This window comes from Gordionus sp. m RMFG-2023, chromosome 1 (genome assembly GCF_954871325.1).
Source record: "Gordionus sp. m RMFG-2023 chromosome 1, tfGorSpeb1-WG-v2, whole genome shotgun sequence".
Classification (NCBI taxonomy): Eukaryota; Metazoa; Nematomorpha; class Gordioida; order Chordodea; family Parachordodidae; genus Gordionus; species Gordionus sp. m RMFG-2023.
The window spans coordinates 50,841,043-50,867,739 of record NC_088775.1 but is presented as its reverse complement, the minus strand read 5'-3'; the positions used below and the strand labels follow the sequence as shown (position 1 = coordinate 50,867,739).

At 25.1% G+C, this 26,697-nt stretch overlaps 3 protein-coding genes across 3 annotated transcripts; all 3 read right to left on the bottom strand.

The window, feature by feature from the left end:
* Positions 1 to 1,920: 1,920 nt before the first annotated feature.
* LOC135931601 (small nuclear ribonucleoprotein F-like) lies at positions 1,921 to 2,448 on the bottom strand. The gene is made up of 4 exons (XM_065468836.1): positions 2,385 to 2,448; positions 2,219 to 2,341; positions 2,114 to 2,178; positions 1,921 to 2,075 (listed from the first exon to the last, which is right to left on the bottom strand). The coding sequence occupies exons 1-4, from the start codon at positions 2,394 to 2,396 to the stop codon at positions 2,015 to 2,017; spliced, it is 261 nt and encodes an 86-aa protein (XP_065324908.1). The 5' UTR covers positions 2,397 to 2,448; the 3' UTR covers positions 1,921 to 2,014.
* Positions 2,449 to 6,114: 3,666 nt separating this feature from the next.
* LOC135926961 (igE-binding protein-like) lies at positions 6,115 to 6,447 on the bottom strand. Its single transcript, XM_065462897.1, has one exon. It carries the CDS (start codon positions 6,445 to 6,447, stop codon positions 6,115 to 6,117), a length of 333 nt encoding a protein of 110 aa, XP_065318969.1.
* A 1,730-nt stretch (positions 6,448 to 8,177) lies between these two features.
* Positions 8,178 to 23,703, bottom strand: LOC135926953 (putative uncharacterized protein DDB_G0282133). Its single transcript, XM_065462888.1, has 10 exons — positions 23,654 to 23,703; positions 23,460 to 23,578; positions 15,402 to 15,552; positions 13,150 to 13,775; positions 11,908 to 11,991; positions 11,794 to 11,865; positions 10,513 to 10,626; positions 10,214 to 10,362; positions 8,703 to 8,924; positions 8,178 to 8,483 (listed from the first exon to the last, which is right to left on the bottom strand). Exons 1-10 carry the CDS (start codon positions 23,701 to 23,703, stop codon positions 8,178 to 8,180), a joined length of 1,893 nt encoding a protein of 630 aa, XP_065318960.1.
* Between the last annotated feature and the right edge of the window lie 2,994 nt (positions 23,704 to 26,697).

Here is a 26,697-nt window from a genome sequence, read left to right as displayed (position 1 = left end):
TTTAGGTTAATAATTTTAAATTAATTATTTTTAAAACCGTTTTGAACCGGTTTAAACCTTTTTTTTGTTGATTACATTCTGTTTTATTTTGAAGGATGAATACATTTTTTACGCATCTTGTGGTAGTTTTAACAAAACTCTCCTTCATATCTAACGATGTAGAGGAGTGGTTAACGAAGGATCCGAATATTGTGTTGATTGTAATTATGAAGATATCATATCTAATCCAAAAAGGCTTTTATCTTCCTTATCACTCATTATATAATATTTTAATTTTCAGAAAATTTTTAAAAATAATTAAATTAAATTGAAATGTGAAGTGAGATTTAAATATAAAAATTAGAAAAATATTATTTTTAAATACTTTGTATTATTATTTAAAAAAAAACAATGAGAAGTTGGCACCAGCTTAAAAAATAATTATACAAGAAAGGATGGAAAAAATTATTATATTTATTATTTTATAAAATAAGGGCCTATTTTTCTGGCTAAAAATCTATATAATTAATTTTTTTTATACTTTCCCAGATAGAATTATAAAAAATGAAAAGGATTTAGTTTAACTTTGATTTCATTTTACGTAATGATCAAAGGAGTATTTTTTTAAAGATCCAATCCTAAAAAATTTCTTTAAAGTGTTAAAAAGGACAATATTTTCTGAATTGAGACTCATCAGTTCTATATATAATTAGTTTTAAGCAAAAATATTGTTATTGTAGAAATCCAAATCCATATGAAAAGTTCAAAAAAACTTGATTTATAACTAGTTACAATTTTTAAAGTATAATTAGTTACAGTTATTTTTTAGTAAAAAAATAGTTACCCCAAGTAACTACTTACTTTAACAACATTAATTCTTATACTATATCAAAACCACAACCCGACCCAGATTTTTTTTAAAATTTTTTTGTTATGGCTAGCAGGGTTTTATATTTTTAGGCCCAGCCTGGATTTTTTTTATAATATATTATATTTATAGCTAATAATGGTGATTTAAAATATATGGCCGGATTTTTTTTATTGCCATGGCTAGCAGGGTTTTATATTTTTAGGCCCAGCCTGGATTTTTTTTATAATATATTATATTTATAGCTAATAATGGTGATTTAAAATATATGGCCGGATTTTTTTTATAATATATTATATTTATAGCTAATAATTTAATTTTAAATCACAATTATTAGCTAAAAAAGCTTATTTTAATAAATAAAATAGAAAGAAATTTTTATTTTTTTTTAGAAATCCCCACTCATTTTTTAAAGATAATAATTAATTTAGAGTGAATAATGTTGAATTATTCAAAATATTTTAGATCATAAATTAAATATCAAAAAAAAATCCAACTTTACACAATTTAGAAAAATAATCAAAACTTATCCTAAGCCCTTACAAATAAAAGTGCAGGATAGGAGTTAATCTTTAAAAAGTAGAAATAAGACTTTTCATAATCGTATCCATTCTATCAATGATCTCAATTGAAAACAAATTATATACAAATTTAAAAAACATTTTACAATTTATTCAAACAAATTCCAATCATTTATGCATTTTAATAATTTGTATGGCTTTGTAAACAAAATAAAATTAATTGATTCCCTATTAGTAAACTTCGTACTTAGTGAGTGATAAAAAATTTATCTATACTCGAGCAAAATATTTCTAACATGAGAACATCAAAATAGAAAATTACAAAAAAGATGAAATCAGTAAAAAAAAATGCAATATCTCAAAAAATAGATCAAGGGAATATAAAAAAACTACTAAAACTTGAATCCTTTGATAGATCACTTAAATGGTTTCTAACACTAACTATAAATTTGATAACTAATAAAAAAAATATAAATAGCATTAAACAAATCTAAATAGAATGGGTTTAATTTATATTCAGGAACATACAATTTAATTACATTTATAAGAAAAACGAGCATATGATTTTTAAAACTTTTATTTAAAATTTATGAAATAAAAAAATAATAATCGTTTTGATATAAACAAATAAATTTATAAAAAATTGCTATTTTTCTTTAAGAGCTTCTTCTTCATCACAACCTCTGATATACATTACATTATTACATCTTGAAAAAAATAAATTAATATTTATAATCATGATTACCTAATTAATACTTCCCCCAAGTTTCCGCTTAAAAGTCCATCTATATACTCTTCTGTATTAGCTAACTAGTAAAAATGATAAAACAGTTCAAAAAATTAAGAAAACTTGTAGGTTCATATAGCCATCAAGTGACACCAAGAAACCTTTGTATTCCATACCCCACTTTAGTTTAACTATAACTTTCTTACCAGTCAAACTATTCAAAAAAGGTTTAGGGTTAAGAGGTAACTAAAAGTATAAGCTATATATAAGTAAAAAAATTAAATTTTACCGCTGAAGACATTTTACACTTCTAAAATTGGTAGAAAAGTTTAAGCACAAGGAATGTAATAAATATAAGTTTTTAATATGAAAATATTATTGATACAAAGTACCTAGAAAATATCTGAATAATTTCTGAATAATATTTTAAAACATCAATTTTATTATATAACTGTGATAAATGCTATATAAAATATTATTATATTTCTATTTCAAACATTTTATTTTATAGTTTATTTGTATTATATATCATGATTATATCTTATATATGATTACCGTTTATAATGTGATTCTTGATTAGGCAACAAATAAAGAGACTGAGTATAGGGGTAGCTAGGATTTTCCTAAGGGGGGGGGGAATTAGAAAATTACTGGGGCTTCGGCCCCAGACCCGCTTTTGCCCAGCCTTCGGCCGCCTTAGTCTATATATAGTCATAAAATATTTTTACAAGATAAGAGATTAATTTTAATAAAAAAATAAGGCTGGAACAAATATAAAATATATTTTTATTAGTTTATATAAAATATTATAAATTACTTGTATATACATTAATATAAAAGCTTGGTATTAATTTCCAAATAAGTATAAGAAATTTGTGGAATTTTACCTAGTATTTTGTAACTAATTCTATATACTAGAGGAATATCAACTATATGCCTACTCACTTTTTCTTTTACAGACATACAGTTAGAGAATATATTACAGTTAATATTTTAACAAATTTTACTAATCAATGCTTTTGATAATAAATATGGCAACAATTTGCATTCAATTATTTAACGCCATCTATTTATTTTTAATAATAAATGTTATTAAAAATTAATCTTCATATTATTCATCCTACAATGTCTTTAAAAGATATTTACTGATGTCCTTATCAATATTTTATTGTTTTCTGTAAAATATATAATTCGCTATATTGGTAAAAATTATTTGATTGTCATATGATAATTGATAATATTAGATATACTGTAAATCTACAACATATAATATTCCACTGTTTGTATTGTGCTTTAATTTTTTTTATTTAATTTATGATTTAATTTTATCAATAGTTTTATAATTATATTTTACTTTTATTATAATAAATATATTAAAATTACTCACTTTATAAAAAATTATATTTGATATATTATATTATTTAGTAATTTTATGGATTTATTATTAATAATTATAATACATTTCACTTTTGTCTTAAGACTTATCTTTGGCTTATATTCCATTTCTTAAAAAACATTTTTGGTTCACTTTTTTTATATATCAATGCTTTTTTCCAAAATTCTATAAATTATGATGAATATTTTTATAAAAAAATATTAACTTTTACATTCTTTCTTTCAAATTATTGTTTAAGTTATATGCATACATTTTTGGGGGTCAGGGAGTGGGGGGAGGACTAAGGGGGATATTTTTTATTAGCTTAAGATAATATTCACAAAAAGTGATAAATTTCTGATGGTGGGGGGGGGAGGTGATTTTTCTTTTCCCCTCCCTGGCTTCGCCTATGAGACTGTGTTTTAGACTTTACTTCAATGGCGACGAAGGATCCTCAAAGAAGAAAAACCAACAATTGGTAAAAGTGATGAATCAAGGTGAAATTAATATTATAAGTAAAACGAACAATGATAAACATGTAAAAAATTTTTTAATAAATATAACTCATAAATTTGATAATTTTGATAAACAAAACAATTTTCGACTATTTTGAATATATAGATGATGCTTTTTAGATAAGAGGAATATTTGTGGATAAGGAAACCAAGGAAAACACATTACGTAAATAGGGATTAGTAATTTGGTAGAGATGAGGATTTATATATCGAAGAATTTTGAAGGAACTAAATTATAATGAAATAGTTGAAATAGGTTTTTTAGACCCACTATAAATCTATTAAGTTCTAGAAAGGGGAGTACGAAACAGGCTGAGTTTTCAGAGCAGCTATAAAAATTTGGACAAGAGTGTAAGTTTGAATCACATCTTGATGAGAGATTAATGTTGCGACTGCTAAACAGAAATAAATAAAAAACTGATAATGAGGTAAAAACTAACACACTGAAATAAATTTGTAAATTTTAATATTCTCAACATAAATAACACGGTAATTTTTTATTATAAATTAAAAACGAATATTGATAATTTTTTTATTAAATAAAACCGAATAATGATAAATTTTTTTTATATTCAAAAAAACATTACATATATTATTTAATATTTCCGACAACATTTTAAAATTAAATCAATAATCCCAATAAATACATAAAAAAATATATAAGGTTACAACACGCCCCCTTTTTTAAGGAACAAAAACCCGGGACAAAAATAATACATTTTCGAGTAATTATTTTAGAAAAACCATCTGTGTATAAAATTTCAATAAATAACTCACATATATAATGTTTATATGTTTATTTATTTTTTTATCGTTTCATACACCCTGTCGAAGTATTGTTTCAGTTGAATTAATGAGTCGATTATAACGTTGCTAGCCTTTTAATATTGCGTCGTTCATCTTTTACGTTTCGGACAGATGGTATTGTGTTTATGAGTCCTAGATTGATCCATTACATCATTGGTCAGTCATGATCATTTAGTTAAGTATCATCAATCTCATAATTGTAATTGTTTGTTGAAGGTAAGGTGTACGGAGCCCCTCGTTCATTTATTGCAAATTGAGGCTTAATCATGTTGTATCAACCATCTATCTAACCAAGCATCGGCCAAAGGACTCCCTAGATTAGCCTGGTTCACTTGAATTACGGATTGTGACGTTTTAATGTAGAAAGTCATCATATTGTTCATTATTTTTAGAAAATTTATTTTAAATTCAGAATTTTCTTTTATATTTAAATTATTTTATTTATACAAAACCGAAACTTTCTTTAAATTAATATAAGAATAAAAATCCCAAACATTTTTTATAATTAAATTATTTTATTTAGAAATAAAAAAAAATTTTAATAAATGATTTTGTTAACTTTCTTTAAAATAAAAAAAAATTTAATTTCTAACCTCTTTTTAATTACTTCACATTAAATAAATTTATTACTATACTCCAATTAATAAATACCCTATTTCTTGTTTTTATTTTTACTATATATAATTTTTTTTAAACCAAACTTATCCTTGATCCCAAAAATATTTCCTATTTTTCTATTTGAATTATCTTTGATTTATGCTTGATCCCAAAAATATTTCCAATTTTTCTATTTGAATTTTCTTTGATTTATGTGTGAACTCATTTATTTAAATTTTAATATTTAAATAAAATATATATTTTTTTAAAATACATGATTTTGTTAACTTTCCTTAAAATAAATTTTTTTTTTATAACCTTTTTTTCAATCGCATTAAATAAATTTACAACTATACCCCAATTAATAAATACTCTATTTCTTGTTTTTATTTTTACTATATTTTTTAAATCAAACTTAACCTCGAAAAATACATATTAATTCAAATTCAATAATCTTCATAAATATGTTCAATTCAGATTTTTCTCTTTTTTTTAAATTATTGACCCATCCCAACACAAAAAAATTAACCTAGGGTATTTACGCGACACTTTATCTGATCTCTATGGCGACGCACTTCCGTCATATATTCTAATTTTATTTTACATAATTTATTACCTAAATTTTATATAATAATTCCTTTTTCCCATTTTTTACCACTCCCGTACATTCTAACCCAGACCATTTGATTAACCAATGACATTTTTCGAAACCGGTTTCAACATATCTAAAATGTATTAGTTTTCCTTCCCAACATTTTTTCCGAAGGAGATTTACCATCCCTTCCTACCCCATTATTATTATATAAATGAGCTATCCAAACTTCTTCTTTGCCTTCTTTGGCCTTTTTCAACCAACTCTTCACAACAGCCACCAATCTTTCTGCCTGTCCGTTAAAACTAGGGTGATACGGTGGTGCTAACATATGTTGCACATTATTTTTCAAACAAAAACTTCCGAACATTTCACTCACGAATCTTGGACCACCATCGGAAATCACCCATTTTAGAATGCCGAATCTAGACCATAATTTTTTTAAATGTTTAATAACAATTCCCATAGTTAAACCATGTACCCCTTCAAATTCAATCCACTTTGAAAAAGCATTACACTTAAAATAAATATTTTATCATTACCCAAAAAAATCTATATGCACCCTTTCCCAAGCCCTATTTACTTTCGGCCATACATTTTTCTTATCCCGACACGGCATATTTGCCCATGCGTTACAGTCTTCACAATTTTTTCCTATTTTTTCAATTTCCCCATTCATTCCAGGCCACCACATATTCCCTTCCCCACTGTTTCATTCGCGAAATCCCTTGATGTCCCGCGTGTAATATTTTCAGAACTTTGCCTCTCAGTTAACTTGGTATAACAGCCCTATGCCCTCTCATAATGCAACCGTCCGTTAACTCAGTTTCAATACAATTATATTTATTTTAACAAGCTTCCCATGGTTTTTTTCCCGTTATTTGCAATTTCAATAATTTCATTTTCTTATCTTTTAATATATAATTTCTAATATCCTCCCATGTGGTGGGACCGCCCCTTAAACCACAAGTTAAAGTACAAATTAGAGCCGCTTCTCCTTTCTTATATTGACCTGACAGTTTCTCATCGGTCTCTTCACCAACTCCCAATCTAGATAAAATATCTGCTAAATGATTTTCTTTTCCTTGCCTATACCTTAATTCCAAATCAAAACTACCCACTAATAATAACCACCGTTGAAGTCTAGGTGAAATCATCAATTCTTTATTATCCTTCTTAAATAAATAAATCAACGGCTTATGATCCGTGTATACTACAAATTTCCTACCAATTAAATATTCCCGACATTTTTTAAGGCCGAAAATAACAGCTAATGCATCTTGTTCAATCATCGAATACCGTGTTTTTACATCCCGAAATACTCTCGAAAAAAATTATACAGGTCTCTCAATTCCGTCCATTAAATGTAACAATGCTCCACCCACACATTTATTGGATGCGTCAACCGCTAAAATCACTTCCAATTCATTATTATAACATACCAAAATGGGTTCCTTTCCCACTTTCAATTTCAATGCCATAAACGCCAATTCTTGTTCATTTTTCCATTCAAAATGTACATTTTTCTTTAATAATTCATATAATGGCGCAGCCAATTTAGCAAAATCTTCTATAAAACGATTATAATAATTCACCATACCCAAAAGATTGTACCTCCGTTTTCGTAGTAGGTTTATTCATATTCACAATACTCATTAAATTTTTATCTAAGGGCCTTATTTCGGTCCCATTTATTTTATGTCCTAAATATGTAACTTCATTTACTTCCATAACACTCTTTTCACGACTCGCTTTTAAACCCTTATCTCTGATTCTTATGAAAACATCCTCTAATCTCTGATTGTGTTGCTCAACCGTTACTCCCGTCACTAAAACATCATCCATATAATAAAAAAATCCTTCTAAACCCTGAAAAACTGTCGCTATAGTGTGCTGAAAAATAGGAGCTGAAATACTTAACCCAAACGGTTAACCGACGAAAAGTAAATAATCCTTTAAACGTTGTTATTGTCAATAATTTCCTTGTACATTCTTTCAGGTAATCGCAAATATGCACATGAAAAATCTATTTTAGAAAAATATTTTGCCCCTTTTAAATTTGCTAAAATTTCTTTGGTTCTTGGTAACGAGTATTTTACTTCAACTACCCATGGATTAAGAGTAACACGAAAATCTGCACAAATTCTCAACTTTCCATTGTCCTTCCGCACCGGAACTAATGGTGTTGCCCATTCACTATATCCAATAGGACAATAATTTTATCACGTAACACATTTCATTTTCCATTTCAGCCCTCCATTCGAAAGGTACCCCGCGAACTGCACAATACTGTTGTATATATCCCTCTTTTAAACGTATATCTACTTCATAATCCACCAAACATCCCAATTTTTCCTCAAAAATTTCTTCATATTTAACCCCTAAATTTATCCGTAACTTTTCCAAATTTTCATGTGACTCTTTTTCTTTTAACAAATCTTCGTTTATCATTTTTTTTCTTACAAATTTCGCTGGGAATTTTAGTGATACAGGCAATTTTTCCTGTATATTTTATCACATTTTATATAACTATTCTTTAACTCAGATTCTTCTTCAAATACCTTACTGTCAATTTCCAACTTAAAATCCTCAACATTAGCTTCCAAACATTATCGATTTTCAAATCCAAAATTTTATCCATTTCATTAATATAATTTTCGTCGCAATTAATATTTACAATTTCAGGAAAACCCTGATCAGTTTCCCCACTTATTAATTTACATTTTCCGTAATTTCCAAAATATTATCTACTAAATTTTCAATTTTATCAATACCCTTAACTTTATTTTCCACACAAACAATTTCTCCATTCTTTATACTTCTCTCATTACATTCTAATTTGATTTCTTCGTTCATTATTTCATTTTTAATCTCCAAATTTTTAAAATCATCATCAGTTTTTGAAACAACATCTAGTTCCAAATTATGAATTTCTTTAATTTCCTGATTATTATTCATCAAACTTTTAATTTTAATATTTTCTGACATCATATTTTTGCCAATTTATTTTCTACGTTTTTAATATTCAACTCCTCTACGGTTATTTTTGGTATTTCAATATTTTCATTAACTCTATTTTTAACGTGAAACATATCCCAAAAATTATTCTCTAACCCATGATATCCAAGCCCAACCCATAATCGCACCAATTTCTTCCTTACGTATCCAAAGATCCAAAAAAATACACTGTCTCTTTAATTAACTGATAAATTTACCCTTCCCAAAACTACAATTTCAGTTCCGTTTTACTATTATTTTATCCTTTATTATTTGCTTATTAGGCCATAATTTATAAAATTCTTTACATCACATGACCGATATAGTAGCTCCTGTATCCAATAACATTGTAATTTCTTTATTGCCCATATTAGTTTTCACGCGCGGACAATCATCATAATTATTATTATTTTAATCTAAAATTGGCATATTACAAATTTGAACGCTTGACTTGGGCTGCTCATTTTCCTTATTTTTGATAACCGAATCCTTATTATTTATTTCTTCTTTTATTTTGATTCCCAATTTATTTTTAAAACTTAATGTATTTTTCGGTATTAATTAGCTCTATTGATTTAATGGGTTTTCCGATGTAATAACCCCAAATGTTGTTTTTTCACTATAATACAGTCATACTATAGGACAATCCCTCGCATAATGTCCAATATTTCTACACCGAAAACAAGTTATTACTTGAGCATTATTTCCTTCATTTTTCGTTTCTTTAGGTATTACATTATTATATTCATTTATAATATTCGTTCCTGGTAATCCGTTTTTAACAAGTGAAAACGCAACCGATGGAAACGCATTGATACCTGTTTGTTCCTTTCAAACATTTATCCAAAGTATGACCTGTTCTTCCACAATTTGAACATGACATTAACCTTCGTTCGTTTTCCTGTATTTTAAAAGTTGACACATAACATTTTTGCATTGTGACCAGTATTTCCACATCTTCCACAAACAATTGGTAGAGTTTTCTGCATAATTCTTTCATTACAATCTCGGCTTATATGTCCATATTTTCCGCAAATAAAACATGGTCCATTTGGCCCCCTTATTATCTGTCGATTCCTGCCATCTTCTCTTTGATAAATATTCCCTCTTTTATTATCTTCATAAATATGTTCAGATTCATTATTCTTCTTTTTTATTTATTCCTCTATTTCTTTTATTTTTATTCACATTTTTTCTACTTCCAATTTAAAAATTTCCTTCTCCACTTTTTTTACCTCAACTTTTTCCATTTCTTCTTTCTTTTTATTTTCTATTTCTTCTTCTTCCCTTTTTTCACGTTCAATATCTTCTCTTAATATCTTCCTTATTCCCTCAATTTTCCTTTTTTTTATTTCTTCCTTTTCTTTTTCATTTCTTACTATTTCTAATTTTAATTTTTCTAATTCATTTATTATTACTTCTTTAATTCCCCTTTCTTCTATTTAAAATTTTTCTATTTCATTATTTTTTATTTCCATTTTACTTTTTCCGATCCCTTTATTTTTTTCTTCTTCTATTTTTCTTTTAATTTTACCTATTTCCAACATTAATTTTTCAAATTTATTTTCTTCTACAGTATCTCTAACGATATTAATTTCTTTTTTAATATCGCTAATGATATTTCCTTTCCATATTTCCCATATTTCATCTTTAAATTTAGATATATCATAAATAATTTTTTCCCTTTCATCAATTTTTTTATTCATTATAACTTTTTTCTTTAATATATTCTTTAATTTATTTCTTCTCCATACATAAATTAATCCAATAAGTAAAATTAAAATTACATAAAAATAATTATTACTATATTCTATATATTTAACGTTTTTATATTTTTTTTACGATTAAACATGGTTATTTTTTTATATTTCAATTTTTATAAATTTTATTAGTAGTCCTTCGTAATTGGTTTTATATAATTTTTATGTTTTTTGAACAGATAAAAAATAATTAAAACCTTTATTAAAAATATTTTTACTTTAGTTAACGCTAACAAATTTATAAGAGTGATTATGGTCATAATTACAGTTATACAAAAATACATTTTAAAATAAAATTAAAAAAAATATTTTACCTTTACCTTCAAATTTTTACTTTATTGTAATTTTCGTATAGTGATTAATACTTGCTTTATGCCGCTGAATAACTTTGTAGGTATCTTTATTATTTTTTTTAAAAAAAAGGCACCAAATTGTTGCGACTGCTAAATTGAGATAAATTAAAAACTGATAATGAGGTAAAAACAACACACTGAAATAAATTTGTAAATTTCACTCAACATAAATAACATGGTAATTTTTTATTATAAATTAAAAACGAATATTGATAATTTTTTTATTAAATAAAACCGAATAATGATAATTTTTTTTTTATATTAAAAAAAACATTATATATAATATTTAATATTTTCGACAACATTTTAAAATTAAATCAATAATCCCAATAAATAAACAAAAAAAATATATAAGGTTATGTTATTCTCATGGAAGGCAGGAGAGAAAAAGTATTAAAATATTTTAAATCTTTTATTTAATTTATCATTTTATTTTTATTACTATTACTACTACATTTTACAACTATATATATTATACTATTTACATATATACAATTTAAGGTTAATTTTTAACAAATTCGTCCTTAAATTAAATTAACATTTACGAAAATTAGGAAAATATAAAAGGTCATTAAATAAATTTAAAAGAAAGAATTTTTACAAAAAGGTCATTAATTACAAAGTAAAAAATATGGAATATTTATATATTAAAATTTCCCCCTTTTTTTAAAATGTCTTCTTTCCTCAGTTTCTTATCTTCACTTCCAGATATTTGTTTCTCAATTGCTCCATAAGTCATTTGTTCGTATATCTTTAGATTGTTTGTTTGACCATCTGATTATCGTTTGTTGAATCGATTATCGAACATCATGAAACATCCTTGGTTGAACCTCATTGTTGAAACGTCGTTGGTTGAACATTGCTTGTTGATTTGCTGTTTGTATTGATCATCCCATTTCTCTTTCAAAATTTTATATATATATTTTTTACAAAAATTTTTATTTATTTATAACAATCATTTTCTATGTCGTAGGTCATATTCTCGCTTTTGAACTTGACTTTGAATTTTCGAATTTTGAACTTGACTTTGAATTTTCGAATTTTGAACTTGAACTTGTTCACTTCTTCCCCCTCTAAAAATTTTTTCAGTTGTTTGTAGTAGAATTTTCATATTATATTTTATTCGTTGTTTAGCCTCAGTCATATCTTTTTCATTGATTTGTTCCTAGCTTGTTATCCTTTTCGTCTAATCATTCGCTTGAATATCATCCTCCCATTAGCTTGTTCATCTCGTTATTTATTATCATTTTTATCAATGTTTGTAAATATATATTAGGATCAATCTATCTCAAATAAAATATTTTTGGAATAATTGATATGATAATGGAATAAATAATTTAACAGAATCATTCATAAGAATAAGATTCATAATTTGAAATATAGAATAATAGCATATTTGGAATTGTTTGTTTTTATATTATAATTTTTTATTTTTTATTTAATTATTTTTATTTTTAAATTTTACTCCTTTATTTTTCAATTTAAACACTTTTTTTATATCATAATTTCTCTTCAACTTGTTCTTTATAACAAAATTTCTCTTTCTCCTTCCATTTTCAACATACGATCTCCATATCGTACTGTTAATCTCTCTTTCAACATCACGATATTTAATCACCTTAAGATTTGTTTTAATTTTCTTTATAAATTTTTTATTAATTATAAAATTTTTTATTTTATTATTTTCTTCAATTTTTATTTCATTATAGTTTTTAATAACTATTATTTCTTCAATTGTTATCATATGATTTATTTCTTCTAATTTATAAGAATTTATTTCTTTTTTAACATTTGGTATTAATTTACATAATTCACTTTTATTCAAGTTTTTATTATTATGGTATTTATAATTATAAATTTCATGCTTTTTATTGTAATATGTACCTTCATAATTTTTACTATCTACTTTTCTATTTTCCTCGATTATATTTACAATTTAATTAAGTATGTTGCCAAAATTTTTATCCACGTCCTTCCCAGAATTGCAATTTTGTCATTTTGGACTACATACGCATCTAATTTTTGAGTTTAGTCTTCATATCTTACTAATATTTTAACGATTCCTAGCTCCTATTCTTCTCCCATCATAGCCAGTCAGTTTCGTACCCGATTTATTTAAGACTTTAATTCCTATCTTTTTAGCAATATTAATCGGCAATATCGAAAATCGTGACCCGGTGTTGATCTGCATGACTATTGGTAAATCATTAAGGTATATCGTAACTTTGTAATCATCATTTGCCTTGTCATCATCATCCATTCTATTTACGACAAATCTGTTGTTGTATGACTGATTATTGTTCTGATTATTATTGTATCTAGGTATGTATCTCGATTCGTTCTGATTATTATTGTATCTAGGTATGTATCTCGATTCGTTCTGATGTCTATAATAACTATAATTATTTTCATTATATTTGTAATTATCATTATTATTATATCTATAGTTATTGTAGTTATAATTATTTATATTGTTAAATCTTGTAAAATTATTACGGTCCTGGGCCATTATACCCTCTATCATTATCATAAACTCTAGGATTATAATTGTTTCGATATTTTGGTTCATAATTATTTGTATGTCTCGAATCAAAATATTCCCATAATTATCATATCTCGGTTTCCACTGATATCTGTGTACGTGCGACTTCACCCCTTTATCGTGCTCATCGTATTTCATCATCCTTAAAAAAATTTTTTTACTAATAATCTTCTAATTAATCTATAAATTTTGTTTTATCATTATTGTCTTATATAGGTTTATTCATATTTTAAATATTTCATCATTAAAATTTTATTATATTTATTTTTAATTTTATATTTTAATCATCTCTTACGTGTTTTTAGAATTATATTAACATCATTCTCCATAACCCTCTTTCGTCTAGCTTCACCATGTTCCAGTATAATTTGTAGCGTAATAATTATCTACCACCATGTTATTTTCATGGAAGGCAGGTAAAGAAAAACCAAAAAATATATTTGAAATCTTTTATTTAATTTTACTTTATTTTTATTACTATTACTAATACTGAATATATCGAAAATTTTACAACTATATATATTAAATTTACATATATAAAATAGATTAATTTTTAACAAATTCGTTCTTAAATTAAATTAACATTTACGAAAATTAGGAAAATATAAAAAATCATTAAATAAAATTCGTCCTTAGATTAAATTAACATTTACGAAAATTAGGAAAATAAAAAATATGCAAATTTTATATATTAACAATAATCCTCAAAAAACATCAATCAAATTTAGCCAATAGTGTTCTTTTAAAATATATTTGTCTAATAAAAATGATTATAGCATAATCGGTCCAATAGTAATCACCTTACAAACTAAACATTCATTCAGTCAGTTCTATTTATAAATATTATGGAAAACTCTGAAAATATTATTATGATACTCAAATATATACCCATATTTCAGAATAAACTTGATGGAAGATTTAAAGATGGTATGCAAATATCTAGATTTCAAAATAAACTTGATGAAAGATTTAAAGACTCAACTGTTAATATTTAATAGAAAAATTTAAGGTATATCATTGCATTTAATAAAACTCAATTAGTAGCTTCCATCACCTAAAAGGGGGCATATTCAGTGCAGTGAATTTGCTACCACTGTTTGGCAGTAAAATTTACCCTACTGTCAGATTTAATTAACCCTTTAAAGCTCGACTTTTTAAAATAAAACTAAAAAAAAACTTTTATAAAAAATCTTCATTTATATAAACTAAGTATGTAAAATTTTTATTTACGACTTTTGTTTCATAGTTTACAGGTAAAAAAAAATCATGATACAATTTGACAACATTGAGCGAAATGCATGTATAAAAAAATATATATATATTTATTTTGAAATGTTTTGAAACAATTTCTATCCTGGTTGGAGTATTAATAAATTTCAAATTTTTCAAACTTAGTCCTTGAATTTGCGCTAACCCATAATTTACACCTTTTTCCAGTTTTGGACGCTTCTGGCCAATGCCCTATATTATCGTATCTATCTGATATTACCTGAGCTAGATCCTTTTTGTAATTTAGGAGTTTCATTTAAAGGTCTCCCTATTTTTCTTTTACTAATTTTACCTGCCATTAATAAAGCAGTAACTATTTGAGATTTAAATATTATAAGTTTTATAAAAAAAAATTCATTTTTTTAAGTAAATGCTTTCAATACAATAACCATACATTCACAATGCATGTATCTATCAAATGAAATAACATGAACAAATTTGTTGTCAAACCATTTGACCATTATTATATTATTAATGTCAGTTTTGTAGTCGAAACTACCTCTCCCCTTTTTCTTGAGATCGTAATCGCTTTTCGAATTGCAACCTAATTGGATTTATGTGGAGTGCATTTGTGGATGAATCTACATCCATATTGTCAATAGGATGATTTAAATTGTCCTCACTATCAATATCTGTTTCCAAAATATCACCTTCAATTATAATTATTTTATTTTACATCTGTAAAAATAATATATAAATTCAATGTTAATAAAACAACATTAAATTCCCAATGAATTAATTTGGGATTATAATTTTAAAATTATATTTACAAAAATAATTAAAATTTAAAAAAAATATAAATTCATGATGAAATACTTGAATATTTTATCTTCTCTATAAAATAAACAGTTTTCAGAATTTTTCAATTTAAATATATATAAATAATATGTAAAATCAAGTAATTTAAGAAAAATCGAAATGGAAATATAGTCAGAAGTTAAGTGATAATAAACTAAAAATAAAATCATATTTTTTTTTGATTATTAATAAAATACGATTGAATACATTATATATTTATTTTAAATTGTTAAATTAAATCATTGAGTGGTTTTAAACGTTATAAAATAGCATGCAATATGATGATGTCATATTAGCTCACAAGACTTTAAAGGGTTAAAGAAGGATGATGGTATTCACTAATAGACAGTAATTTACCCTACTGACAGGACCCGACAGTAATTACATTGGTAAAAATTGAAAAATAAGAAAATATAATTAATAAATAGTGTACTTATCTTTTTAGAGTATTTGTTTCAATAGATTAGTGAATTTTTGAATGATTATATGAATCCATAATTGTAACAAAATATTTGATGGTAAATCTAGAAATAACATTAATGAATGATTATTAAAAATTTAATTAGGTATATTGCATCTAATTATCAGTGCAGTGAATTAGCATCCACTGAGTAAAATTTACCCTACTATCAGGGCCCTTTTAATTAAAGAATGATGATCATACCTGATACACTAATTGACACATAGGCGTAGCCAGGATTTTCCTGAGGGAGGGGGAATTAATTACTGGGGCTTCGCCCCCAGACCCCATTTTGAGCCCCGATTTTGCCCGGCCTTCGGCCGGGTTACCTTATTGTATATATAGTCTTAAAATATTTTTACAAGATAGGAGGTTAATTTTAATAAAAAAAATAAGCCTGGAACAATTATGAAATATATTTTTATTAGTTTATATAAAATATAATAAATTACTTGTATATACATTAATATAAAATCATGGTAATAATTTATTCCAAACAAGTATAAGAAAATTATTTATAAAAAGTAAGTAGACATATAATTGATATTCCTCGATTATATAGAATTAGTTACAAAATATTAGGTAAATTCCACTTTTACAGACATATTTGACAGTTAAAGAATATATTACAGTTAATATTTTAATTTTACTAATCAATGCTCTTGATAATAAATATAGCAACAATTTCCATTCAATTATTTAACGATTTATTTTAAACAAAAAATGATATTAAAAATTAATCTTCATATTATTTATCCCACAATGTCTTTAAATGATATTTTCTGATGTCCTTATCAATATTTTATAGTTTTCTGTAAAATATATAATTCGCTATATTGGTAAAAATTACTTTATTGTCATATTATAATTGTTAAAATTAGATATACTGTAACTACGACATATAATATTCCACTATTTGTATTGTGCTTTAATTTTTTTATTTAATTTATGATTTAATTTTATCAATAATTTTATAATTATATTTTACTTTTATTAAGATAAATATATTAAAATTACTCACTTTATAAAAAATTATATTTGATATATTATATTATTTAGTAATTTTATGGATTTATTATTAATAATTATAATACATTTCACTTTTGTCTTAAGACTTATCTTTGGCTTATATTCCATTTCTTAAAAAACATTTTTGGTTCATTTTTTTTATATATAAATGCTTTTTTCCAAATTTGTATAAATTATGATAAATAGTTTTATAAAAAAATATCAAATTTTATATTCTTTCTTTTAAATTATTGTTTAAGATATATGCATACATTTTTAGGGGTCCGGGAGTGGGGGGAGGACTAAGGGGGATATTTTTTATTAGCTTAAAATAATATTCACAAAAAGTGATAAATTTCTGAAGCGGAGTGGGAATTTCCCCTTGCCCCCCCTGGCTACGCCTATGTTTACAGTAATTTACCCTACTGTCAGGGCCCGACAGTAATTACACTGGTAAGAATAGAAAAATAAGAAAATATATAATTAATAAATAGTGTGCTTATCTTTTAGAGTATTTATTTCAATAGATTAGTGAATTTTTGAATCACTTTATGAATCCATAATTGTAACAAAATATTTGATGGTAAATCTAGAAATAACATTAATGAATGATTATAAAAAAATTTAATTAGGTATATAATTGCATCTAATCATTAATAGTTTATCATATTAAAAACACACAGTTAAGTTGCTTCCACCACCCAAAAGGGTGCATATCCAGTGCAGTGGATTTGCATTCACTGTTTGACAGTAAAATTTACCCTAATATCAGGGCCCATTTAATTAAAGAAGGATGACGGTACCTGATTCACTAATTGACATTAATTTATTCTACTGTCAGGGCCCGACAGTAATTTACTTAGAATATTGGTAATAATAGAGAAAGATTAAATGCAAAAATTCACTAATCTATTGAAATAAATACTCTAAAAAATTAAGCACACTCTTTATTAATAATTTTTCTTATTTTTCTATTCTTACCAATGTAAATTACTGTCGGACCCTGACAGTAGGGTAAATTTTACTGCCAAACAGTGTATCCAAATTTACTGCACTGGATATGCCCCTTTTTGGGTGGAGGAAGCCACTTAATTATTTGTTTCCGCAGTGAAGGACAAGACAAGCTACCAGTTCTAACACATTTTACCATGTATGTCTCTAGGAATTTAGGAGTAAAACAATTAAATGTTCTCGAAATTTATTATCAAAACATTTTTATAGTAGATTTTAATAATATCCATGTTAGGAGGAGGATTCTGAATATAATAGGAATGGCATGCTATTTTGACTTCTCCCTTAACACTCAATTCTTATTGCTATGAATACTTAATAAATTAACTCTGATTTTGAACCATAGCAATTATTTTTGTTAATAATCTTCTAAATAGCCAGTTGCAATGGTATGAATACCACCACATAGTTTTTGTGACACAATCAGGTTGACCCCATATTTGATTCAATTCTATGTTAGGGGGTTTGTTTAAAAGAGTATTTATGAAGGTCTTAAAAGCATTTAAATGATTTTTTGAGATAAGAGAAGGTTTTATATGAAATTCATGTGTATATTTAATAGTTACTCATCACTTAATTATATAAAATACCATGATATATTTTTAAAAAAATCATTTTTATTATTATTTTAAAACTGGAGATAGAATAAATACCAAGTTTTATTTTTTATTTAAGAAATATTATTCTATTTCCAAACAACTTCTCTCTAAATCCAAAAATTTTATAAAATAATAATTACTATTTATTTTAAAAATTTTAATATATTTTGGTAGAATGAATAAAAATTATGGTAACATTATTTTTCTTTAAATAATATCAATAAATATTCTTTTTAATTTTTTGTTTTTTGAACCAGTAACATCAGGATCTATATATGAAACTAGTGCTGTGAAGTAACGTCAAAAAAGTAACATCTTAAAAGAACTTCATTCATTATCTTCTTCTAGAGGTAACGAGTAACGGTAACGCGTTTCTTTTTTTTTGAGTAACGGTAACGCAAAAAGTTACTCGTTACTTTATATTTTTTCTTAAAAAATATCAACAAAAAGAAAAACATATTTTATTGTATTATAAAATTATTTTTATTTATTTTTTATTTTTTAATTCTTAATTCTTAATATAAATAATTTAAGCCGAGTTTTAATTCATATCAACCACTTCTTTCATTTTTATTTTAAATTCCCGTTGTTAAATTTTCTGTCGAAATTAATATTCAATCAAAATTCAAAGTAAATGTTAATAATGATATTATTATTCTTATAATTTATTTTAAGAATATTATGTCCAGTACTTCTTCAGATGAAGATAATTCAACCCTTCTCTGGTCCCAATTTGAAATATATTTTAAATCAATAAAGAAAATTAGTGGCACCAAGTCTACACTTTGTAAATGTAAATTATATCCAAACACAAATATTTTAACCTCAATGTACAGCAGTTCAAACTTAAAAAAGCATTTCAAGGTAAAAAGATGAATTTTACTTTAACAATAGATTAATATTCTTTCATAATATTTTGAAAAGCTTAACTATGGAATTAAAATATAAGTAGAGCTGTGCCGATATTAAATATCGGATTAAATCTACTCCCATATTTAGCATTTTCCAAAAATATCGGATCGGGCCCATACCTGTAAAAACCCGATCCGGTTTCTTTACTTTTCTTTTTTTTGTTATTTTATGTTATGTGTATTTATTTTACATTATTATAATATTTTTTAAATAATTTTTTTTTTAAACAATGCAAATGCACAACACCCTCTAAATTTTATTTTTTAAAAAATAGATTTATAGTATTTTAAAAGTTTTTTTTATAAAAATAGAAAGGAACACCCAAAATTTAATCATCTACAATATTTTTAAATAATAACGCCAATTTTATTATTTTTACTTTAAATAAAAGAATTTTTTTAATATGGTATCTAAATTATGGAAATATTTTACAAAAGACAAAGATAATTTTGCAAAATGCGTTATCTGCGAAATCATCTGAGTTTACCTTCAATACGGCAGGGGATATAGATACTCCATATGGTAGAAGCTTATTGTCAGAAAATCTAGAGGCTCTCGTATTTATCAAAAAATCTAATATCATAATTTTATATATTAATACAATTTTATAATTCAACATAAAATGGATATATTATCAAATATATGTTTTTATAATTATAGTCTTAATTGTAGAAATAAAAAAGATTAATTTGATTTTTTGCTTAAAAAATATTGGTTTCTTAATTACATTTGGTTCAAAGGGGGGTTGTAAAAAATCAATATAAATATCGAATCGGTATTCATATCGGATCGGTTTTGAAGCAATATCTGATGGGATCGGTGAAAAATATGTGGATTGGAACAATCCTAAATATAAGCAATTAAATTATACTACAGTATTGGGCTAGGAACTAACATTAAAAACCCAAGATTAACAAAAAATATTGGTATTGGTTCAAATATTAAGTTTTTTATATCTTCTATTTCTACTATAATTGATAAAAAAAATGGTGATTTTAAAAAACTTTGTTTAAATAATATATATATATGAAATAATGGCGTAGCCAGGATTTATCCAATAACAAAATTTTACAGAGAATTTCATTATAGATTTTATTTATTATTAAAATACTATATATAACATCCCATTATTTAACCAGCTGTGTTGAGCACTAAGCGCTCTTGTTTGTCTGATCAAAATTTTGAAAGTAATTGTTGCTAAAAATAAATAAAAAATTGTTACATAAAGATGTTATCTTATAATATATTATTTTTGTATAATTTTATTTATATTATAATTAAATTTATTAATAATTTTTTTATAAAACGATCTTATATATTCTTTTTGTATAGTTTTATTTTATTATATATTATCGGAAAAAAATAAATATTATTTTTGTATATATTTAATTTTTTAAGTAACGAGTAGCCCGTTACTTTTTTGAAAAGTCGGTAACGCACGTTCCTTTTTTGAAAAGGTAACGAGTAACGGTAAAGCGTTTTTTTTTTGTAGAAACGTTTACAGCACTATATGAAACCATACATCAGTTAAAAACTCTTAATTCAATACTTGTAAATGTTTTAAAGAATTAGAGTAATATATTTTTATCAGTAAGAAAAAATAGGGATATAGAATAATCTAATACTAGCTATAATTTATTTATAAGTTAAAATTCTTAGATTTTTTTTAATATAAATAGATTAATATATTCTTAAATAATCAATCAATCAAAAAAAATTATTATTGTCAAAATATATTTACTAACGTGCCTGGTCCAGGACAGGGTTTTTGATAAAAAGCCTAAAAATTTTTCATTTTTTAGCCTATTAAACTGTTCCTAACTTAAAAATATATTGCAATTTTTTTTCTTCTAATAATAATAAATGTCAGTATTGCAAACAAAGTGATTGCCTAAATACACTTAAATATTGTTTATTTATTCATTTAAAACAATAAATTAAATTTTTGGATATAGACTTGGGATAAATTTTTGAAACTTATGATGAGCTTGGGTTTGAATATTTTATTAAATATGAACTGGGCCTGCAAATTATTTTTACTGCTGACCTGGGCTGGATGCTGATGAAAATCAAGTCCCGTGATCTAATTTCAATAACTGAATTATTTCATTTTCCATCTGACTTTATTTGAACTTAAAGGAATAATAAAATCACAGATATGCCTTATTTAAATCATTTGCAAAAAATTTCTGATTGCTGGATTCATTAAATTTTGTACACAAGCAAATAAAGAAAGCCATTGTGAAGTGTATATATGGAAAAAATATGAATCCATTTTTATTTTAACATAAATAGCAAAAAAAAATAATGCCTATTGTGACCTTTCCTTTTACATATATTTTAGAGATTTTTTAAGAACCCGTTATCAAAAATATAAGTTACCAGCTGATTGCCTATCAAGAATGACGGGGAATCAGATATTCTTCTTTATTCAATGATAGATGAATAATAAATTTTCCTTTATTTGATAATGAATGAATCAGAAATCTTCTTATCTTATGAGATGTGATTCAGAAATTTATATTTATTTAGATGAGGAGTTATTCTAAAATTTTCCATTATAAGTATATGATTAATATTTTAATTTATGTGCACAATAAATAATCTTTTAAACTAAATTTTTAATCATTTGTATTTGTAATTTATAATATAAAAAAATATAAAATTACCTAATTGAAAGATATATAGTTGTATAAAATTCAAATATTTAATAGAATGTGGAATGGATCCTTCCTTAAGGGCTTTTAATAATGGAAGGCACAAAGCACACTTTGGTAACACAAAACTCTCATCTAGCAAGAATAAATTATTAGATTATAAATTACAAATACAAATGAATAACACATAAATAAAATTACTAAATATATACTTCATTAACATATTTTATAATAATAATGGAAAATTTTAGAATAACTCCAAATAAGTATAAATTTTTAAATAACACCTCATAAGATAGGAAAATTTTGTATATTTTCTGATAACTTCATAATTGTAGAATGTATGTTATTCATAACTTATTATAACATTTTTGATTAAATGTATAACCTTTTTGTTTTACTTATATATAATTTGACTATGATTGAAGTGTTGAACATGGATTAATATTTTATTATAATGGTTATTATTTAGCGCAAATTTTTGTATCTTACATTCATTAAATTAACACCATCTTTCATTTAATTTAAATTAGTCCGTCCCATATTTTAATTACATAAACAATGTCTTAGATGTTTGTTGCACTTCTATACATTTCCCATTATATGAGTTAAGATATATTAATGACATTTGAGAAATAGTTTGTGATTTTGCGTTTCTTATGTGGGCTAGAAATTAATCTTTGGCTCTTTTTAACTTAGTTCTTGAGTATGTTTTGTATTTTTCCATAGTTTTTGAGTTCGAAAAGTATTCTGGGGTAGAGGGTATCCTCTTTTGTTTATGAGACATTTATTTGTTTATAGTCATCTATTTCTTTTCTTTTTTTTTATTTCTTTTTTTCTATTTATTTTTTTCTTCCCCAGTTTCTTTGGTTTCTCTAACATGTTCGCCCCCTCCATAAACTAATATAGGAATAGTGGACGTGCCCTCAGTCTAGAAAACACCGATTTCTCTCTCATCTTCCATAGTTTTTGTATACGTTTAAAAGTTTCCACTCGCCTTTGTATTCTAGTTTTTCTTCTTCTCTGCAACTACTTTTATTATTAAGTATATTTCCCAAATACATTGTGACTACATTTACCCTGTTCTAACTATAAGTTTTTGAAGTGGTTACTTGTTTTCTTGGGAAAAATAAAGAGGAAAACTGTTTTAACGTCTTTAACCTTTTTCTTTTTCAAAACATTACATCTAAATTGGAGTCTACATAAAATGCATTGGTCGTTGCCAGTGTTTCTCGTTTGTTTTTATTTTTATATTTTTATTTATTTAGGAGTGGCAAGAGTTTAGCCTTGTTTTACTCCTTTTTACCTTGGAGGCAGGGGATTTTCTTCGTCATTGATTTCGAAGCATCCAAACATGTATTAGTGGTTTTCTGGATCTGGAAGATGTTGGGGTCTTCCCTTTTCTGACAACGAAGCTGCATGGTTAACATTATCAATAGCTCTGCTATAATTTACAAATGTAAAGTAGAAGGGGATTTGTACTTACTTTCTCTGCATGATTATTTTTCTGAATTAATTTTTGGCTCCTGTATTTTCTTTTCTTGGCCTGTATATACTTATGTATTTTTTTTTTGGGGGGGGGGGGGGGGGTGGGGGGGGGGAGATCAGTGTAGGTGATATGCTTGTGGTTTTTAGAGTGAACCAAAAAATTTTTTTCCATGCTACAGGATGTGATGGCTATAGCTCAGTAACCCTTTAATTTCTGTGGTCTTAGTTTTTGGGAAGTTACTTAGGTAGGATTTGTTCCATCCCACTGCCATATTTTATTGAAAGAGGGCAAATAGGTAGCGAGATATTGTTATAGGTGCTATTTTTGGTTTTTCTGCTGTGATATTATCTAGCCCCGGAGCTTTGTTTTCCCTTAGTCTTTGACCACTTGTTATTTCATTTATGAAGAAACCAGTCGACAGGGGGGGTAGCGAGGTTTCTAATTATGTTTGTTGGAAGAGTCTTTCCATGAGTGATAGACTATCATATAACAATCAAGCCATAATGCCTTTTGTTAATCCTGGCCAACAATTACTTTTCTATTTCCTAAAACTTACGGCGCTGGTTCCTATTTCTGCGTCATAATTTCAATATCAAAGACCTTTTTCGCTATATAATCTATCTATCACTCCATAGAGTATTTTGTTTCTCTGGAAAAAGAAAAAAAACCTTTGTTGTGTGGTGTTCGTTGCTGGATAGTCATAAAACTATTACTGACTAGTTTTTGCCTATTCACTGGAATTTTCAGCTATTTAAACAATTTGCGGTAAACCCATTAGCTCCTTCTTATTTTCATGAATAAATTCTAATTTCAATTGATATGATCACATTCTCAATTATTGATAGTAATTATCAAGGCTTACATTAGATGTTAAACTTAAAATTAGCCACCACCCACCCTTAAAGTAATTAAATTATTTTTGCAGTTCTTGGGTACAGGCTTTTGTTTTGTCCATTTCTTTTTGTTTATTAGCCTATAGACGTTTAAGCAACAGTTCTCGGACTGTTGGGCGTACAAGTACGTGCGGCTTGCCCACAAACGTGTGAAGGGCTCCTCATTTTTCTCCCCTTAATTAACTATCCAGTTTGATGGATTTTTGAGGAAAACCTAGCGTAGCTCTGTTGTATCCACAACCAGAGGGCGAAAATGCTTTTATCACGTATCACATAATTGTAGATTTTTTGTATATATAAAGGATAAATTTATTATAGTTTTTTAGTTAAATTGTAGTTTAATATTTTAAAAATATATTTATATAATAAAAAATTTTTAATCTTGCCTTGATCCCTGCTAACCTTTATATGGTTGCAGCGGACGAATATACGATTTTAAATTAAATTTATTTATTTTCGCAAAAAAATATAAATTAGATCAAATGGATCAATCAACTATGAGGAGAATTGTTAAACTAAATATCAAACTAGACGGAGCTATGATGGATAATGGAAATGATTACTAAAATTGGTCTATGATGACTTACATATTCTAAATCCACAGACAACATGATTTTAGCTACTGAAATATGGTCAACTAGATAAAAAAAATTCTGGAATGTTATATTTATTCTAAAAACATGTAAGAAATAATTAATTTGAAAAAGTTAAAAAAATTTTATTAAAATTTTTATTATAAAATCTCTAAAATATTTATAAAATAAACATTATGATATTATCTTTTCCGGAGTATAGCGGCAACATACAGTCTTATATTGCTGAGGCTGAGAATTTTTTTAAATATAGTAAGCTCAACAGTAGTTGTGAGGCTATGCTAACTGAAGTAAGCTATTCAAATTAATTATTTTTTAAAATATTTTATTATTATTCTATATCTAAAAGAACTAAAAATATATCAATATATATATATAAAAGTTAATTGAAAAATATATAATATAACAAATGTTTACAATCACGTTTAGTGAATAATAAGTAAATTAAAAATAACCAAAGTCGACTATGGTAATTGAAATAGTTAAATTATATCAAACATATCAATTAATAATATAAGATTAACTATTTAAATTTAAGATTAATTATTTAAATTTATTTAAATATATGATCAATCAACACTAACTGTTAATTTACCAGATAATATCTTTAGCTTAATAAGAGCCATGTCGACAGATGAGGAGTTTGAATCTCCAGATGCTTTGCTGAAAAGGCTCAAATGGATATATAAAATTAATGATATAAATCTTATGAGAATATAAATATGGATAAACATATAATTAATACTTATAAATTAAAGGAAATTTTTGTTGACATAATATCATTTAAAATAATTTTAGTATCTAAATATAAAAATGATGAAAATATAAATATAGCCATAAGATCACATGGTGAAATTTTAAAAGAGTATTATGACTGTAAAAATAATGATATAAATCTTAGTATTGAAAAAATTAATGAAAATGAAATTGATGAAATTTCCATACACAAATAGTTTAAAAAAAATAGACAAATTATTAAAGCTTGACACTTACAAATATAAAAAAATCAAGAGAATTGACAATACAATTAAACATTTACCTTATATAATTAATGATAAAGTGGACGAATTTTCCAAATTTAAATTATGTTTAAAGGATAAAATATGTATAAGTAATAATTACTTTAAAACATTATTTTTATTGAAGATAAAAGAAAACAGTAATTTTGAGTTATTGTTTGATTTAAAAAATAAGGGAGTAAAATTTAAATAAAAATAATTGAAATACGATATAAATAAAAAAATAAAACGCTATAATTGAAGATATTTTTTAAAAAAAGAAGATAAAATTGAATTTTTATATTGATAGAAATTATTATATAAAACGCTATTATTTAAAACGCAATATTTATAATATAATATAATTAAAATAAAAT

Coding starts and splice junctions, on each gene's coding strand:
- LOC135931601 (XM_065468836.1), bottom strand. Junction 2,179..2,218: donor ATGGCTATATGAACCTACAA/GTTTTCTTAATT, acceptor CATTTTTACTAG/TTAGCTAATACAGAAGAGTA. Junction 2,076..2,113: donor TTGGGGGAAGTATTAATTAG/GTAATCATGATT, acceptor ATTTTTTTCAAG/ATGTAATAATGTAATGTATA.
- LOC135926961 (XM_065462897.1), bottom strand. CDS start 6,447: ATGGGAATTGTTATTAAACATTTAAAAAAATTATGGTCTAGATTCGGC.
- LOC135926953 (XM_065462888.1), bottom strand. CDS start 23,703: ATGTTTGGATGCTTCGAAATCAATGACGAAGAAAATCCCCTGCCTCCA. Junction 11,992..13,149: donor AAGAATAGGAGCTAGGAATC/GTTAAAATATTA, acceptor AAATTTTGAAAG/AGAAATGGGATGATCAATAC. Junction 11,866..11,907: donor AATGAGGTTCAACCAAGGAT/GTTTCATGATGT, acceptor AACGATAATCAG/ATGGTCAAACAAACAATCTA.